The sequence below is a fragment of the Pagrus pagrus genome, assembly GCF_965226575.1.
Source record: "Pagrus pagrus genome assembly, chromosome: 13".
NCBI lineage: Eukaryota > Metazoa > Chordata > Actinopteri > Spariformes > Sparidae > Pagrus > Pagrus pagrus.
The window spans coordinates 16,987,224-17,004,590 of record NC_140197.1 but is presented as its reverse complement, the minus strand read 5'-3'; the positions used below and the strand labels follow the sequence as shown (position 1 = coordinate 17,004,590).

Genomic DNA, 17,367 nt, shown 5'->3' with positions numbered 1-17,367 from the left:
AAATTTGTTGTACACTCAAGTACTCGCTGTAATTTATTTGACAGTTATTCCATGAGACCATACTGAATCATTGACTGCCATTAGTGTAAGATGCTTAAGAATTGTTGTGGGCTCATTTTACGTCTTTTCAAGAAAGACCTCTAGATGACAATCATCAAGAACTCATAATGTGTGCACACCAGACATGTGACTAAAGTCAATTAGTCCAAATCTCAAATAAGTCTCAAGTCATTTTTCTTGGGAAGTCAATTCTAGTCAAATCACAGGTTGTGTTTAGTCAAGTCCCTCCACAAGAACTTTAAGTCTTACCTGCAGTATCCAGTCTTTATAAAGAGAACAAGGTATTAGTACGTGTCAAAAAAAATATTACTGACCAATTATACAACCTGTTCAAAAAGTGAACAATGAACTGACTTTTTTTTTTGTCAGTGAAATAAATACAATTAAATAATTCTCAATCACAAAATATTGAATCCTATTCACTTTTAGAAAGTGAAATACCGACAGCCAGACTACAAAAATCAAACTAAAAACAAAATGTACATAGACAAGTCACTTGTCATCATGTCTCAAGTGAAGTCAGGTCACAAGTCTTTAACTTCCAAGTCTAAGTCAGGTCTCAAGTCATTTATTTTCTGTCAAGTCAAGTTGCAAGTCATCAAAACAGTGACTTGAGTTGACAGAGATCACATCTCTGGTGCACACAAAAGACAGGTCGACAGGAATTAAAATTACAGCAGTGGTACTTACAGCTTTAACTAACCTGTTACTGGTAGAGATTCTCCTTCATGTAAGTAGTTAAATTCAAATGATCAAGTGAGGAAAGCTGATAAAACAAACAGGATTAAGTGGTAAAGCCATTTACAAGCATATGAAAAGTCATTTCTTCATCACAAACCTCTCAACAAACATTGAATGTATTTATACATATGGCTGTAGGTGACAGACTGTTAATGTTGTCTACATGTGGCTCTTGACCAAAAGCCATTAATATTTCAAACAGCTGTGGAGTGCAGGACTACTTATTAACAAAAACTTCTAAAGGAATATAGTTTCATTTAATAGCTCTAGACTTTTAGTAATAAGTTATTAAATGAAAACAGAGCTTCCTGATGCTCTCATTAATCAATAATGGAGGTTCAATGGCACATAAGAGCTTAACAAGAAAGAATATAATTTACTGAGCTTACATGGCTGAACAAAATGGTTCCTAAACGCAACAACACAAACAAGGGCCTTCACCAAACTTGCTACAAGTTTGGGGACATTGAGATCCAACAGCGTGTAAGCTGTGAGGGCCCCTGGTAATGAATGAGAAGACAGAAAATGGTGAGACTTGCCTCAGGCTGAAACAGGGCTACACTGAGACAGGGCCTCAGCCAGTCCCCCATGGCATCGCTACAGGGAGAAGAGAAATCTGGGTTTTAGCACTACAGCCACCAGCCACCCGGAAGTTATGCAGCTGTACAATGCACTCAGTGTGTCAAAGACAGGCCTGCCAGTGCCATGTACAGAGCATCAATATAAGAAAAAATCTCCTTATAGCAAAAAATAAGACATTTACCAACATTTTCAATATAAACTGAACAAAAAATCAAAAGCACAGATGCACAATTCTGCTGATGTTCATCTTCAAGACAACAGAAGCACAATCATCATGTAGTTTTACAAACCTGCTGTGACGTCTCTTTTCCCACTAACGTCCCGCAAAGAAGAGTCTTACATTTTTACCACAGTTTATTGCAATACAGTTTTACAACAATACATATACCATTTCATTTAGTGCTTCACCTATTTAAAAGGTAGATGGAGTATTTACCCATCAAAACTATGAACACAAAACAGCATGAATGCATAAACAGTTAATTGAAGCCCTCACCAAACAAAGTTGGGGACACAAAGTCCAACAGCACTATGTGCTGTGAAGGCCTCACTGTTAAGCTTAGAACAGAAATGTATTTACATAAAACTTGCCTTGATAAAGGGTGGGTACTGCCCATGTAACTCCAGCGCCTTCACAACACTACGAACCATATCTACTACACTTCTATACACCTAAATGAAACATGAGAAGGAAAAAAAGCCACAGAACAGAGATGGTTTGAAACAACAGTTCATAGTCTTGGTTAGATACAGTGTAAATATTTCCCATGCGTTCTGTGATGCGTTTATAGCTCTTTTGTTTGCCGTTTATTCAGTGTCTCTTCCTCATAGCTCAGTGGTAGAATAAACAGTACGTCGTCGTACTAGAATACCAATACTGGTTTGTCTACTAGCAGCTGAGGACATTAGAAAAGGGTTGAGTGTCCAAACCTATTGAAGAGGGGAAGGCAGGTTTCAGTAGCGGCCTCCAGGAGACATGACAGGGGGCCTCATACCCATGGGTGGCCTCGGAGGGGCTCCCTGGAACCCTGGGGGAACCACAGGAGGGGCCTGTCCGTACGGAGGCATCCCTCCTGGCATGTAGCCTGGCATCCCCTGGGGTGGACCACCATACTGGCCTGAGAGAACACAGGTTGGTTGGCTTTTTTTTTTCTTTTTCCAAAAATCAATTTTGTTATACAGTGAATGCCATGCAGCCATGCAGGCGGGTCTGTGAGACCCAAGTTATTCCACATTCATGTCATAAAGCAGAGATCTGAAAGATTTCCATCTTTATGAGCGTTTTTTTTTATCAAGACAGTTAAATGATTACAGAATTAGTTGTGTGACTATTAAAGTACACTGCATTGACAATACAACACCATATTCATAAAATTTAGTGACAAATTTGATTTACGCATTCTTAAGTCATAATTGCAACTATGATGTTGTCGAAATGTGTAATTATGCTAACTCTACTATGCTATGAACACAGCATGAGGCACAGGGGTGCTTTGAGCTAAATGTCAAAACGAATTGTCAAACGAATAATGCTCACCATCTTAGTCTGGCATGTTAACCTGGTAATATTTGCTAATTAGCACTAAACACAAAGTACATCTGAGGCTGATGGAAATGTCAGATTTGCAGGTACAAATCTGTACAATTTGAACCATAATGGTGGCACTGTAGGAAAGGTCAGGGGATCACCAAAGTGTTTAGCATTTATCCTCTGGCGACATCGATGTCTGTCCTTTCATGAAAAATCATCATTCAGCTGTTGAGATATTTTAGTCTGCCATCCCTTGAACCATGCCTCTAACCCAGCTAAAAATGTTGTGTCTTTCAGTACTTCATGGTAAATTATAGCATTTATGAAGAAAAGCTTAAACAATGACATATAATTATGACACTTCAGGAGATTCTCATCCTCTAGTTTTGTACGCTGCAACAGCTAATAATAAACTGCTTTGGTTATTAGACAAAGAAAATGTGTAAAATGGAATGTTTTTATCTGAGCTACTAGCACATTGCATATACCAGGTAGGGGATGCCTCATGCCAGGCTGCTGAGGCGAGATCATGCCACCCACGGGACCCACTGACGGTGGTGCAGCGGTGCTCTGGGCTTGGCGGGGAACATTGCGCTGGTACCTGGGCAACTGAGCCCGCAACTCCTCCTACAGGACACAAAACAAACAAGGGCAAATGATTTCAGACTGACATTCTGTAGCTCAACCAGAAGAAAAAAACAGGAAAATTAAGAAACCAATTTTATATTTTTTTAAAAGCCATTTAGTGACTTTTGCTATGATTAACAAGCCTTTTTTCCCAAAATGCTACTTACTGTAAAAACTATAAATAGAGATCACTGCAGCTGGACTACTCACCAGTGAGATATCCTCATCAGGGTGGATCAACTTACTGGTTGCACTGGAGGTGGTGAGGGTGGCAGGCTTACTGGTCACAGTAGAGGGAGGTTTGGAGACTGTACTACTGCCAGAGTTGGGGCTGGCAACAGCTATGGTGGCCTGAGTGTAGGCTGGGAATGTGGGCTTTGAGGGATCAGAGGAGGTAGAGGGGGGAGGGTGGGGGGATCCTGACACTGTCTGCTGACTCTGAGGGGGGAAAGAGGAAACACATTAGAGACTCTGCTGAACAGCATTTAACTTTCAAATGGGGGACACTTGCAGTCATACTTTAAGGTTACTCCCATTACTGAAGTTTATATTTAGTCCATTTAAAGCTTGGCATTAATATTATTGTTTCAATACAGGCTTAAGATGAACTGGATTGGACTGGACTGTCTTTGTACCCTTAGTGGTAGCTAAGGAGTCATTAAGCCTTTATGTGCTGAGATTAGTGCTGTGTTTTATTTTTGGGGCCCAAAGAAGTGAAAAAATATATTCATATTATACAGGAACATGTCTTTCCATAATTTACTGATGAAACGAGGTGATTTAACCTGAACTTATAGCTCCTCCTCCACCAACCAGAAGGTAGAGCAGAAGCCTTCATGTAGCCTAAAAGGGGAAACCCTTCGTTTCACTCACTGCTGCTGGTAAAGCAAATTGCTCTGAGCACACAGAAATAGTTGAAAACAGCTTCTAGATTTTCGAAAGTGTTGTATGCCGTGCTGTGCCAATTTTTACATATTCACTGCATATCGACAATAGAACAGAATAACCTTTTAAAGTATGACCAAAAACTATTTTGTCCAGCCTGCAAGAAAACAAATCCAAAAGAGCATGCTGTGCTACTTTATCATACAGAAGTTCAGAAATAAGAAGCCCACTTTACAAATCTGCACAGCTCTTCATTTTTTATATTGTTGCCGTGATTAAGCACTTTTTTTTCAGTCATATTCTATGAATGCAGATTTGTAGCAAACACAAACAGACAAAGGCATGTTGCTAGTTGTAAACAAAATATTTTTCAAGTATTTTTCACCCACTCCCTTTAGATTTCTTGCAAGAGCAGCATTGGCAAATAAAATAGAATGACTGCACCACAGGCAAACTATACACAATTGTGTGCATGCCAATTGTAAAGCTGCAGGTAGAGCAGGCAGACAGCTGCGTACTTGTGATGCAGTAGGAAACAGAGCTTTAGGGGAGGCAGACTGAGAGTCTGCACTTGATGAGCCTGCACTTGTACTTGCAACACGGTTGCCCATCTGCAGCACAGGAAAAGAGTAAAGAATAAGAAATAAATAAAAAATAAATAAATAATAAATTAAGTAATTAATTTATTAAAGAAATTGCTGGGTAAAGTCTCCTTTATACCAGCCGGTGTAATACACAGAGAGCTACTCAAACATCCCACATAATTTCCTACCATGTTGGAGTGCTGAGGGAGATAAGAAGTGGAAAACGGTGTCATGAAGGTTTTACCTGTCCAGCAATGGGGAAAAGAGGTTTTGTGACATCAGGCTGGGCTGAGGGGACAGTGGCAGCAGGAACAGCAGGTCTTGTCAGCATGTTTGCAGCAGGGGGGACCTGAGACATGTGTGTGATGCCTGGACGGTGGGCCACAGGAGGAGGCATGCCTGACACAGACAGAACAAATTCATTATACCAGGGAACAAGTGAGAACTCACCACAGTGGTGTTTCACCATATTTCCCTAGAAAATTGTCATTTTAAATTTATAATACACATCAAGGCAGTGTTGTGGAAGTGAGTGCTGGCATTACCTGGTGGCACACCTGGCATCATTGGAGGCATCCCTGGACCTGGAGGCAACATCCCGCCCATCGGTATCATCCTATATACATAAGGAAAATATCCTTGTTTAAAATATTAGATACAAATAGGATGGGATTAGTATTAAATGATTAATAATCCTAAGTGCTTACCCTGGAGGCATTCCTGGCAGAACAGGTGGCATTCCTGGCATCATTGGTGGCACACCGGGCAGCATTGGGGGAATTCCTAAAACAAAACAAAAAATGTTAACATTATTTATGTTATGCTTCTATTGACATCTTGATCAATATTCCTATTATAACATGGAATAAACTAGACCTAAATTTGAAATAGCTGAATAAATAGCATTTTCTTTTTTTGGAAAAATTCAGTGAGTGAGGGGAATTGAATTACGAAGGGGAGATGTGCTTATAAACATCTAATGTCGAATGAATTAGATGTCTGAACAGCCAGAAGACGAGCAGTGAGGGAAAGAAAATACAGCACCATGCCAGCATCAGGTTTTAGGTTAAACACTGGGAAAAAAGCAACAGAGGTTGTGAAGACACACGGGACTGCTTCCTCAGCTGTGTAATATGTTACATGAGCAGGAAAATTAGAATAGCCATATATTCACCCTTTGTATACAGTATGATACATATACAGTGTTATTTAGGATTACCTCAATAGTTGGTTTATTGCAATTCAATAAATTAATTTATGTTTCCCACCTGAGTAGCTGCCCGGTGGTATCCCTGGAGCACCGGATCCGGGAGGCATGCCAGGCTGGGTCATAGAAGGGATGTAGCCTGCCTGGGGTTGGCCTGCAGCAGGCTGCTGGAAGGAGGGACCAGGCTCGTCATCGTCATCGTACTCGTCAGAATCATCCTGGTTCTGCTTCTTCTTTTGAGTCTCTGAAAATAGAGAGGAGCATAATAAGTCTCTAGAATAGACCATAAAAAGACAGTACAATACAGTACTTAATAATAGCTTTGGTGCCAATACCTTGGTTCTTTTGTTCTAGCACTCTTCTTCTCTCTTCCATGTCTTTTTCAGGAATACCCTCCATGCCATATATTTCCAGCTCAATATCTGTTCTTCCGGGTATTGCATTAGGAACTCCATCAATGGTCTCTTTATGTACCTGTGATACAAGTAAAACAATAAGGTATTTTTTAACATACAAAACAATTAATTCGGGTTTAATTTCATGAAGATGGTTTGCATTATTCTTTCCTCACCTGCATACAGTGGATTGCAAGCCCAGGGCCAGTGTAGAGCTTTTTATGACAGATGTGGCACTTGAAATGTTTGGCCTTCTGATGCTGAATGAGAATCTTTTCATCATCAAAATCTCTGTTACAGTACCTGAAATTACGGTTTAGGAAACCCTTTTCCTGGAAAAACTTGACCTTTGCATTTACATATTCAAAAACACCTCGCGAATAATAACAACCCATCACAGGATATCAAAAAACCGACATCGCTTCTATTTACTATCCTGTCACAGTAGTCATTCCTATTAAGCAACATCGACAGCAAGTCCAGGATCTGTCATGCGGACTACATATTATGAGCCGACAAACATGTACACACTGATTATTATTAGAAGCTCAGGTGGACTTGACGTTAGCTTAGTCGACAGAAGATAAAGCTATCTACCACTGACACAGATTAATAAATAAAAGGTAACGTCATAACACTAAAGGTAAGATGTGGAAAAGGATACCAGCACCAAGGCTTCATTTGCTTTTTCTTCTTTCTTCCCATTATTTCTGTAGTGACAGTTTACCGCCTGTTAATCCAGTTAAATAAAACAGGTGTTAGCAAACCAACCAGAGCGGAAATGAAGCAATTGAAGATGGCGTCAGTATGTCCCGCAAGAGTCTGCCGCCTCAGGCGCCCTCTGGTGGTCCACAACGTTTATTTGACTAGCAAAAAATCTTATTTTGGAGCATTACTTGTACTACACCCCCAAATATGTTTGACTTTACTACTAGTAAATTGACGTTCACAGCTATCCGTGCCACGGCTACATTTGCCGTGTACTTTTCAGCCATCCAGCTCTGGCTAACCTTACAAGTCTGACGTCACATAAATCCACAATTCATACAATTCCAGCACTTGAATTTAAAGGTAAACGACAAACATGACATTTACACGGCCATATTAAACGTCGTATTAAAAAATACTTGCTGGGCTGGAGTCTATTTAGGTTACTTTCACTGATGAATGTCCCCGGAATCGACATAAGAGGTCGATATTATAGTCGGACATTATTGAGAACGTACACACAGCTTTGCGCATGCGCACAACGCATATAAACGAGAACAGGGATACATTCTACATTTTGCTGCAGCTGTAGCATTTACCCAGTTGCAATTTTAATATCAGCCACAGATCACGACGTTAATATTACCTTTCTACTGACACAGCACAGCTAAACAACAGAAAGTCGCCCTTGTTGTAGCCGACTGCTAGCTTGATCCGTGCAGCAGTAGGATCATGTTTACCTCCCAAACCTCGTCCTTCCAAGATTCAATTGACGTGGAAGAGAGAGATGACTATGACAGCGAAGAAATCGCTGGATACAGCCAGAAAATACAGTTGAACTGCTACTATACCATCTATCTTTATCAGGGCACAAGGTAATAGTCGATATTTGTTGTCCGACTTTTTCTGTTTTTCAAAACAGTTGGTGTTGCCATGAGATGAAGGCTCTGTTGCAAGTCTGTCTGTAATAGAAATAATGGAAATTTGCGTTGCGTCCACGGTGTGATGTTATATGTGTAAGAGATTGTAATCATTGTTTTATGACGTGATATCATTTTTTTTTATTATAGTTGGATTATTATGTATTGTTTTCACTTTCTACCCCTTATCCTACAGCAGACCACAGAATTACTATTCTTTCCTGTCTTCCTGAATACAACCAGGTCCCTGGTGTAGAAATGAGTGTCTCTTTCTGTACCACTGTTTTATTTATTATGCGCTGATTGTTGCCCTAAAGCACTCTTTAGTTTTTTGTAGTTCTTCTTCCTAATCCTGCTGACAGGGACATACATGCAGGTAAAAACAGATTTCTGCACTGAAAACTAACCAGGTGATGAGTGAACTGTCAATTGTCTTAGATCTGAGGCTTCTGGGGAAAATGTGGCATGGAACCAGAGAAGAGCAGACTCCACAACCAGTCAGGATGACTTTAGGTAACAAAGGAGCCATTCACCTACCTTCTCCTTGCTTTCAGTGGTCGTTTCGCTTTGGCTTTCACTGTTGTGCTTTGGTGTATCCACGGGCTGTCACTGGAAATCCAATCAACATGGAATCAATGCTGTCTTCATTCGTGATTTTGTTCTTTCTTGGTCATTGCTGTGCTGCTGAGTTACATGGCCCTTAGGTCCCTCCCAGTCTGAATGGGTCTTTCCACCGTGTCCAGTGAAGTTGGCAAAAAAGTGAATTAAATTTTGTCGAATGTCTGGAGTGTTAAAGCAAAATGGCAAAGTACATTCTGTCGGTGACTATGTGTTTTCTTGACACCCAGCGGGGTGGCACAGTTGCAGCTATGTGACTCAGTTGTGTGTTGTGTTGGTTGTGGCTAAGTCATCAGCTTTCTCCATCTGTTCTCCATTGACTTGAGTGGCTTCCAAATTCTTCATTGCCTCCACTGGCTGCTTGCATCCGCACTGACTTTCTGCCCTATCCACAGCCTGACACTAATAGACAGCAGCCTGCCATCAGAGGCAGAACCTGAGCTGCGGACTTACATTTCAAGGAGGCTGAGCAAAGGAGCCCTGCTGGGAGGCATGGGCAACATCGCCACGGTCGAACTCAGGTAATAAGTTTACATATTTCCTCACAACTAGAGGTGCAACGATTAATCCATTAATCAAATTAGTTGTCAACTTTTAAATTAATTTTGATAACAATGATAGACATTTTATAGACCAAACAACTAATTAATAATCAAGAAGCTATCTGACAGATTAATCAACAGTGAAAATAACATTTAGTTGTGGCCATACTCACATTTTTGCATCATTAATGCTACATACTAACTAAGTGGGACACAAAATCAAGGTATCATGATAAAACAACTCAAGATCATGCTTGATTTCAATCCAACTGCAGCTTATGCTTCATTGTCATTATAAATGGTATCATAGGGGATGCAGCTTGTTTGACACATCACAGTAATAAAATTTGAATAATAGTAATAGAATTTAGCAGGAAATTAACATTCAGAAGTGGACAAATAAGTATGTTAGTTAACACAAATGTGTTGATTATTTACTCTTCCCAGTATTCCAGAGCAGGCAGTTGGCTGCTACTGTTGTCTCCTGGAGCAGGAAAGGTCTCCTGAGCAGCCTGATGCTGATGGAAATGGATATGTCATCTGCTTTATGGGCGGCTCTGAAAAAGGACTGAACTTATATCCTTTGAGTTTAGCTGTCTTTTGCATAGTGTCCTCATGAAATCATCCTTAGTTATGAGCATCATACAAGGTTCTCCAGTATGCATTGTATAGATAATCCTTGTCATTATAAAAGTTTCTTTTTCTTTTTTGCTTTGTTGTATTGTTTTGCACTTGTAGCTTTGTGCAGTGAAACGACCAATAGTTCCAATTCCTTGACACAATTCACATTTAGATTAGAGCTTGATAAATATGTCCAAGGCCTGCATAGCAGCCTGCAAACCCCAGAGGTATGCGTGTGTAATAACAGTGTAATGAAGTTATATATATTGTAACTCCATAATTATTTTGCCATATTAATTTGTGTGTGTGTGTGTGTGTGTGTGTGTGTGTGTGTGTGTGTTTGTCAGCTGCAGAACCTTGAGACAGAGGTGCGTCCCTATCTGAGCCGGTGGTATGAGGAATCTGTCATGCACATTCATCGTGTGGTGCAGCTGGTCCAGGGCAACATCAGCTTCTTGCTGCACGCTGTGAGTCATTTTTCACCCCTACAGTATGACCAATACAAATAACTACTGACCAGATAAGGCTTGTCAGAGGTACTCAACCAACCTGAGATACAATAAATAATGAGAGGTAAAGCATCTACACACACTGATCTTTTCATAATGTATAAATCAATAACGGATTATTGCACAGATTGGAGTGTTCAGATGCTTTTTATATCATTTCACCTCAATAATATGCCATCATAACATAACCACAAATCTCTCCCTCGGAGCAGCATCTCCTTTAGAGACCCTGTTCACAAGGTTTTAAACATTATCATTGTAGAACTATACCAAATTGCAATATTATAGGTTATTTGCTTTATATTGAAATTCTTTTGTTTAGTAAAAATGTTATATGAGTAAAAGATAGCTAAATATAATATGAGACATAAAAAGAATATCAAAATCTTAGATAATTACAGTGTGACTTGCCAAGGTTTGGAGCTCATTGAGGTTTGGTTTGCAGTACTCAAACCAATAAAACAATTACATTTGATCTAGACATCACCAGTGATACTTTCCTATAGAACTATAACAAATTTAAGTGTCAAAATGTATTATCGATTAATCTGCTGATTATTTTTACAATTAATTGTTTAGTCTATAAAAAAAGTGACGTCTTGAAATTGCTTCTTTTGTCCAATCAACAGTCTAAAACCTAAAGATTTTTTTCATTTATTATCATAAATGACAAATTAAAGCAGCAAATATTTGACATTTTTGATGACAAATGATTAAGCGATTATTGGAATAGTTAGCAATTATTTATTTTTTAATCGACTAATTGTTGTAACTACTGTCATAACGGTACCTCACAATGAGACTCAGAATGAGTTTTCATGGGTTCCAAGCCTCACTAAATTACAACAAAACTATCTAGATCGATAATGTACCCTGGCTAAGAGGAAAAGTAAATATCACTCTGTTCCTTGAAATGCTTATTTACTCAATGCATTAAAAATACTGTAATTCAGTTGATTAATTTTGTTATCAGTCAAATTGCACATCTGTACAAAGACCAAGCTTTTTTCCAGAGCAATGCATTTCAGCCATAACATCTTCTGTATGCAGGCTCTGAGTCACACACATGTGGAGGTCAATAATTCAGATGAGAGGACAAAGACTGATGTGTCCAGGTGAGTTAGGTGACAGCCCCCGTAACACCACTAACGCGTGCTCAAATCCAAAGACTGTTAAAAACAGTAACAGTTCTGTCTTCCTGTTGTTAATTTCCATGCAGAACAGTATATGATTATTTGTTTGTTAGCTGTTAAATGTCTATTGTGTTCTGTACCAGGTTCATCAAAGCAGCCAGTCTGCAGGGCCTGTCCCAGCAAGACACAACAGCAGCTTCTCTGTGTAAGGCTATGTCAGAGGACACACACTCTGACCTGATCATAGATTGCTCCACCAGCCCACCCACACTCTCTAACACTGGTAAGTCATGCTCCATGACATATACCTGATGAGGAAATGTGGTTTGGGTTCTCTTCTCTTTCTAAGTCTAAAAGTCTAATAATAATAATGTTTTGTCTCCTAGTCAGTAATCGTTTCTGTGATGACTGGATTCAGGCGTTTCTAAATGCTGCAGAGCGTTGTAATCCTTTCCTGCTCAGACAAATTCTGGAGAACTTCAAACTCAAGGTAATGAAACATACACACAGACAGACTAAAAACAGAGTTTCTTTACCTGTTTTCAAGTCCCAAGGTTTCCATGACTATAGAATCATATATAGTAGTCAATCAGCATCAATTATACTGATGGCAAAATAAAAAAGTCCAGAAGAAAATTGGTATAATATAAAAAAAGGCCAATGATGACATGCTTCAAGTCTATATATTTTTGTCACAAACTTATGAAACAAAGATATCAGCATTAAAAGTCCCACTAGCCCACCACAAGGTTGAGAAACTTTGGATAATAGCTCTCAGTTCCTCTTTGTACAGATGCCTCTTTCCCTCATCCTGATCTCTTCCCTTTCTTAACATGCTTCTTCCTCTCTATTAACCACTGCTCTCACTCGACAGGCCATCCAGGACATGAACAGCCTGAAGCGTTTTGTACGGCAGGCAGAGATGAGTCACTACGCCCTTTTTCGATGCTGCCAGTTCCTACAGGGCTGCGGAAATGGAGATGTGTTGCTGCAGAATGCCAGGGCTGAGCACAGCGACCTGCCTGAAGCCTGCAGCATCATCACTGTCCTGGAGGAGTTCCTCAAGGAACAATCCCAGGCCCAGGCCTGATTCTATTAAAACATGTAACTCAGGGTTGTGGAGCCTGGAAACTTTCTCTGTAACTGCTGAGACAGTCTGCTCTTACAGCCACAAAACAGATAACCTAATACTACCCTCAACCTAGCACTACATCTTAATTTAAAAATCAGATTGCTTGTTAAAAATTTGACAGTGAGGATATGTAGAAACGACCAACTTCTGAATGACATTTTCAGAATTTAAATATAAATTATTAAACGTATCCTTATGGCACTACTGCTTCTCAGCTAGAAGAGTGATAGTCAGATGTGGAACATGTACTGTAACAGACTGACAACTTGCATTAAGCTTCCCTCAACAAATGTCGCTAATAATAGTTTATTGACTCTGTAACATCTGCACTGGTCTTAACAATTAAGGTTAGTTGTAAAGTGGTGAAGAATTATTGTAAAATGAATTAACAGGTGAATTCAAATGAAAAGTTTTGGTGTGCATGTCAGTTTAGATCTATTTCTAGAGTGGCACTTTCCCAATAATTTCCTTTTTTTTTAATTTTTGTGCTGCGTGAGTGTGTAACAATACTATGAACCAAATATTATTTGTAGTGTTTTGCTAACTGACAATGATCACAACACAGAGCTGATCCAAACTAAAGCTTCCACTCATTGGAGTGTAATTATCTGTTGCTCGTTTGATGTCCAGATATTTTTTTATTGTTTTATATTATATTTGATTGTACTCTTTTCTTTTGAGAAGAAACATATTGAGAATGCACAAATCACTTTTATGCATTGCTTGTTATATAGGCCTTCTTTTTGCTTAGATCTCAACCCAATACCTGCACTACTATGTTATTTTTGTCTAATGAACACTGCTACTGTATGTTTGTATGTGTATCCAGTGATATTCGAGTCAGTTTAATCCTTCTCTGGGAATGCAGTGTTGTAAATATAACTGTGATTTTTGGATGTCAATTTTTGTTTACAAAAATCATCCCAGCCGTCACCAGCTGAAGACTTGATGAGAAAAAAAACAAAACAGGCACGATGTGGCCAGTCACTCACTACTTTTAGGAAGCATTTGTTAAGTCTAAAAGTTCTGAAATATTAATACCCCTTAAGAGAAGAAATAAACATATAGAATGAAAGATGATATATAAAAGTGCTCACAGTAAATGTTGCTTTAATGCTTTAATTTTATTTTCCTTTCATTGTGTACCTGCAGCAAGTTTTTATATGCTATTAAACCCATAAAGGATTTTAGAACCAAGCTTACACCATTCCTATTCAAACCAATCCAAAGTGTGTAATACAGCAATATCAATGTCGGTGGTGTACACTTTCAAACTGTGAAGCAGGTGACATGTAAATGAGTCATTTTACTATTGTGAATCATAGTCTGACTGACTACAGTGCGTGATGTGTAGATATTTCTGTACAGTGTATTCTGCAGTTATAAATGTCTATGTGGTACTGGGCCTTGTATAGAAGGAGCTGAATTAAATACCACAGTTGAACCTCTTTGTGATGGGTGTGCATGCTGTCTGGATACAAAAGTTCTTACAAATGAGACAAACATTGTTAACACTTGTTATAACTGTTGCATCAATGCTGTTTCATTGCCTCAAAGCATTAAGCACAACGCTACAGACACTAGGCAAAAACAGTCTTCGTAACAAAGAAGAAAGACGTAGATGAGGCTGCTGCTACCCTCCAGTTTATCACTTGTGTCCTCAAACTTGACCTCATATCATCCAGTAGAGTCCGTCCTCAGGCTGCTCTTCTGAGCTGAAAGCTTGAGACATGCATATGAGAAAGTGTTGCATATGTGGCTTTTGTTATATGAATCATTCTGTATACATATCGGCAACTGTGACTCATAACAATGAGCATGACAAAAGCATGACATGAAGCAGGATTTACCTGAAGTGTGATCAGACAACTTCCTCAAAAGAGAGCTTGGTACATCATAAATGTTCTCTGTGGGGTCTGAAAAACAGCAAACAACAAAAAATGTTTAATATTTTATTAAAACCAAGTATTTAAAAGCTAGCTGCTGGGGGAAAAACATGTAATCACACCTGGATTTTCAGGAGCCCTCCTACAAGAGAGAGGAGTGTCATACACGCTCTCCATCTCTGTTGAAGTGCTGCTCTCACATATTTCTGAAGGGACAGAACACAACACGTGATGGGGCCAGTTTGGACATTTACCCCTCATCATACTGTTTGTTATGTTGGCATAGATGACAAATTTAAAGTATATTTAAAATCATACTTTTTCTTTTTGGTAAAATGTCATAGTCTCCTTCTTGTCGCTCTGCATTGCTCAATCTGCTGGATGACTGAAGGCTGTTGAAACTCTCACCTGAAAACAGAGTCGTTAGTATCATGTAGCTGAAAGTACAACTTATTCAAGACTTAATTAACAAATCAAATCCTTTACCATTGTGATGCTGGAAGTTACAGACTGGCAGTGTGTTTCGGTTTGTGATCTCCTCAGGCTGGTAGATGGAGGAGGCGATGCCCCCGATCACATGGTGGATGCGGCCTGTAGGGGCAGAGAGGGGCCGAGCAGGCAGTGACTCCATCACACTGTCACTGTGTGGGCGGATGGGTATGCTGCTGTGTGTTCTCTCTAGCTGCTCACCCACTTCAAGGCTGAAGAAAAGAATAATGGTCAGTGCCTGAGCAGCTGACAAAAAAATCACCCAAATGCATGTGAAGAGTTCAAGTCCACTTGACCAAACATGAAATATTTTAGTTTTAGTTCAGATCTGTCATGAGGAGAAAGTCCTCTTCTTACTCACTGTGTGTTTCTGGGGACCCCAGTGGTAGAAAGATTCATGGCTTGCCATAGGTGTCCTACCCACTCCTGTCTGAGAGCTGCTGTTTCTGCTGCCTAAACACACACACAAACATAGGGGTTTGGAGAAGTGATAGAAGGAGTATTACAATCTCCTGTTTGAGATAGTACGAAGACCACAATTTAAAAAACACTTTGTTACAAGTCAAAGTCAAAGACAAAGTACATTTTTCATAGTGCTTATTGGTTTAATTTTATAAACTCATAGATTTTGAAAATATTTGTATTCAAGTAATCAAAGAGATGTAGTAAAATAAAAAAAGTACAATATTTCCCCCTGAAATGTATAAGAGTAGAAGTAGGAAGTATTAAACACTCAATTCAAGGTACGTAGATGTAGCTCAAAATAGTTCTCAGTTGATGTAGCATAGGCTGCTTTCAACCACTCATTTGGAGGCAAAGGTGACCTGATCCGCAACACTCACAGCCCTCAGATTGATGAGAACACGACAGTCAAACCACAGATATGACTCACCAACAGTTTTCTCTTTCCATTGGTCATGATGATCTCAAACATAAAGCGCTTACTGTCTGCTCTCTGGACCTCTCGCACTGACTGCACCTGACCCAAGAGGGAGACACAAAGATCATAAACATAGGTTTCGAAAATAGAAACAATGCAACTGCGGAGGAGGAAGTACTTTACCTAAATAAACATAGCAAAACCACAGTGAGAAGTACAATGTTAAAAGTGAAAGCCACGTACTCAAAGTTTCACTTAAGTCAAAGTACATTAGTATTAGCATTAAAATATACTTTAAGTACCCATAATGCAGAATGGCCCATTTCAGTTTAACATTATATTGGCTAATATTCGACAATTCAGATGCAAATGTTGCACTTTTTCCCACTACATTTATTTGACAACTTTAGTTACTAGTTACTTTAATATTTAGTTTTGTATTAATAAAAACAAATAAATTACATTAAGTAATCAATTAAAATATTAAGATAATAACTTTAAAATACAATTACTGATTCCCAAGGGGGAATTCACAAGCTACCCAACAGATAAACCACATTTACCAGCTTCAACATAATGAGTACTTTTACTTTTAGCACATTTTGATGCTATTGCTTTTGTTCTTTTACCTAAGCATTATGATTTAACTTGTAACAGAGTATTTCTACCCTGTGGTGCTGCTACTTTTACTTTCGTACAAGATCTGAGTACTTCTTCAAACTCTGGATAAGTCTTAATACTCCGAATCTGTAAGGTAGCAAACTAAAGCAGCCAAATAGAAGTAGTGGAGTGCAACACAGGGGGTAATTAATTAAAAGATCTTCTTTCAACAACAGCAAAGCAATTTACACTTACCGTGTAAATGTAGTAATTGCCTTTCAGGTGAGACTGTGGAGAGTAAAGTCAGCACAAAAACTCTTTAGTCATTGAGCTCTTTGGGTTAAATAAGTGGTTCTAAGCAGACCACTGACAAGAAAATTTTAGTGTGGATTTTAAAGATATTTACACCGCAGCAAATGTTACTTACAGCACTGCCGTTCTTTTTTGTATAGAAGAACAAGGTTGTGTTTTGAAGCCTGAACCAATACGTCACCCAACTTATTTTCTAGCAGCAGAAAACAAAATATTAGTCACTTTCTTTATAAACATATTATTCACATTAAACACAGAGATAGTTTGTAACTCACCAAAGTATCTCTTCTTTTCTCTAGGAAGCCCTCAAACAATAACTTAGTCCCATCGATAGACATGTTGGCGCCCTGTGGTTATTTCACACTGTGGCTGCTAGAAGTGTATAAGTCCATCTACCTGTGTATG

At 39.1% G+C, this 17,367-nt stretch overlaps 3 protein-coding genes across 10 annotated transcripts; 1 reads left to right on the top strand and 2 right to left on the bottom strand.

The window, feature by feature from the left end:
• Positions 1–230: 230 nt before the first annotated feature.
• znf207a (zinc finger protein 207, a) lies at positions 231–7,493 on the bottom strand. 7 transcript variants are annotated; one of them, XR_014623971.1, is made up of 12 exons: positions 7,277–7,488; positions 6,789–6,915; positions 6,553–6,691; positions 6,279–6,461; positions 5,718–5,793; positions 5,556–5,626; positions 5,255–5,409; positions 4,945–5,037; positions 3,787–3,979; positions 3,403–3,541; positions 1,975–2,501; positions 231–1,398 (listed from the first exon to the last, which is right to left on the bottom strand). XR_014623971.1 is itself a non-coding variant. In XM_084372033.1 (12 exons), exons 1-12 carry the CDS (start codon positions 7,315–7,317, stop codon positions 2,048–2,050), a joined length of 1,413 nt encoding a protein of 470 aa, XP_084228159.1. In that variant the 5' UTR covers positions 7,318–7,493; the 3' UTR covers positions 231–2,047. The 7 variants fall into 7 exon arrangements, 6 of the variants coding, with proteins under 6 accessions (XP_084228159.1, XP_084228158.1, XP_084228156.1 ...); XM_084372033.1 differs by having other exon boundaries at positions 231–2,055; positions 2,314–2,501; positions 7,277–7,493; XM_084372032.1 differs by having other exon boundaries at positions 231–2,055; positions 2,314–2,501; positions 3,752–3,979; positions 7,277–7,473.
• Positions 7,494–7,846: 353 nt separating this feature from the next.
• On the top strand, positions 7,847–14,243 carry cUnh17orf75 (chromosome Un C17orf75 homolog). 2 transcript variants are annotated; one of them, XM_084370716.1, is made up of 10 exons: positions 7,847–8,195; positions 8,679–8,753; positions 9,254–9,379; positions 9,848–9,978; positions 10,190–10,248; positions 10,375–10,488; positions 11,581–11,645; positions 11,807–11,946; positions 12,050–12,153; positions 12,538–14,243. In XM_084370716.1, exons 1-10 carry the CDS (start codon positions 8,053–8,055, stop codon positions 12,751–12,753), a joined length of 1,173 nt encoding a protein of 390 aa, XP_084226842.1. In that variant the 5' UTR covers positions 7,847–8,052; the 3' UTR covers positions 12,754–14,243. The 2 variants fall into 2 exon arrangements, with proteins under 2 accessions (XP_084226842.1, XP_084226841.1); XM_084370715.1 differs by having other exon boundaries at positions 10,369–10,488.
• A 65-nt stretch (positions 14,244–14,308) lies between these two features.
• On the bottom strand, positions 14,309–17,324 carry LOC311267578 (uncharacterized protein). Its single transcript, XM_084370717.1, has 10 exons — positions 17,238–17,324; positions 17,078–17,155; positions 16,906–16,938; positions 16,063–16,149; positions 15,532–15,623; positions 15,168–15,382; positions 15,000–15,089; positions 14,804–14,887; positions 14,646–14,711; positions 14,309–14,517 (listed from the first exon to the last, which is right to left on the bottom strand). Exons 1-10 carry the CDS (start codon positions 17,298–17,300, stop codon positions 14,468–14,470), a joined length of 858 nt encoding a protein of 285 aa, XP_084226843.1. The 5' UTR covers positions 17,301–17,324; the 3' UTR covers positions 14,309–14,467.
• Positions 17,325–17,367: the final 43 nt, after the last annotated feature.

Coding starts and splice junctions, on each gene's coding strand:
- LOC311267578 (XM_084370717.1), bottom strand. CDS start 17,300: ATGTCTATCGATGGGACTAAGTTATTGTTTGAGGGCTTCCTAGAGAAA. Junction 15,383..15,531: donor GGGGTCCCCAGAAACACACA/GTGAGTAAGAAG, acceptor TCTTTTCTTCAG/CCTTGAAGTGGGTGAGCAGC. Junction 15,090..15,167: donor TAACTTCCAGCATCACAATG/GTAAAGGATTTG, acceptor CTCTGTTTTCAG/GTGAGAGTTTCAACAGCCTT.
- znf207a (XM_084372030.1), bottom strand. CDS start 7,317: ATGGGAAGAAAGAAGAAAAAGCAAATGAAGCCTTGGTGCTG. Junction 6,462..6,552: donor GCTAGAACAAAAGAACCAAG/GTATTGGCACCA, acceptor CTCTATTTTCAG/AGACTCAAAAGAAGAAGCAG. Junction 5,627..5,717: donor CTGCCAGGAATGCCTCCAGG/GTAAGCACTTAG, acceptor TTATGTATATAG/GATGATACCGATGGGCGGGA.
- cUnh17orf75 (XM_084370715.1), top strand. CDS start 8,053: ATGTTTACCTCCCAAACCTCGTCCTTCCAAGATTCAATTGACGTGGAA. Junction 11,646..11,806: donor ACAAAGACTGATGTGTCCAG/GTGAGTTAGGTG, acceptor GTTCTGTACCAG/GTTCATCAAAGCAGCCAGTC. Junction 12,154..12,537: donor TGGAGAACTTCAAACTCAAG/GTAATGAAACAT, acceptor CTCACTCGACAG/GCCATCCAGGACATGAACAG.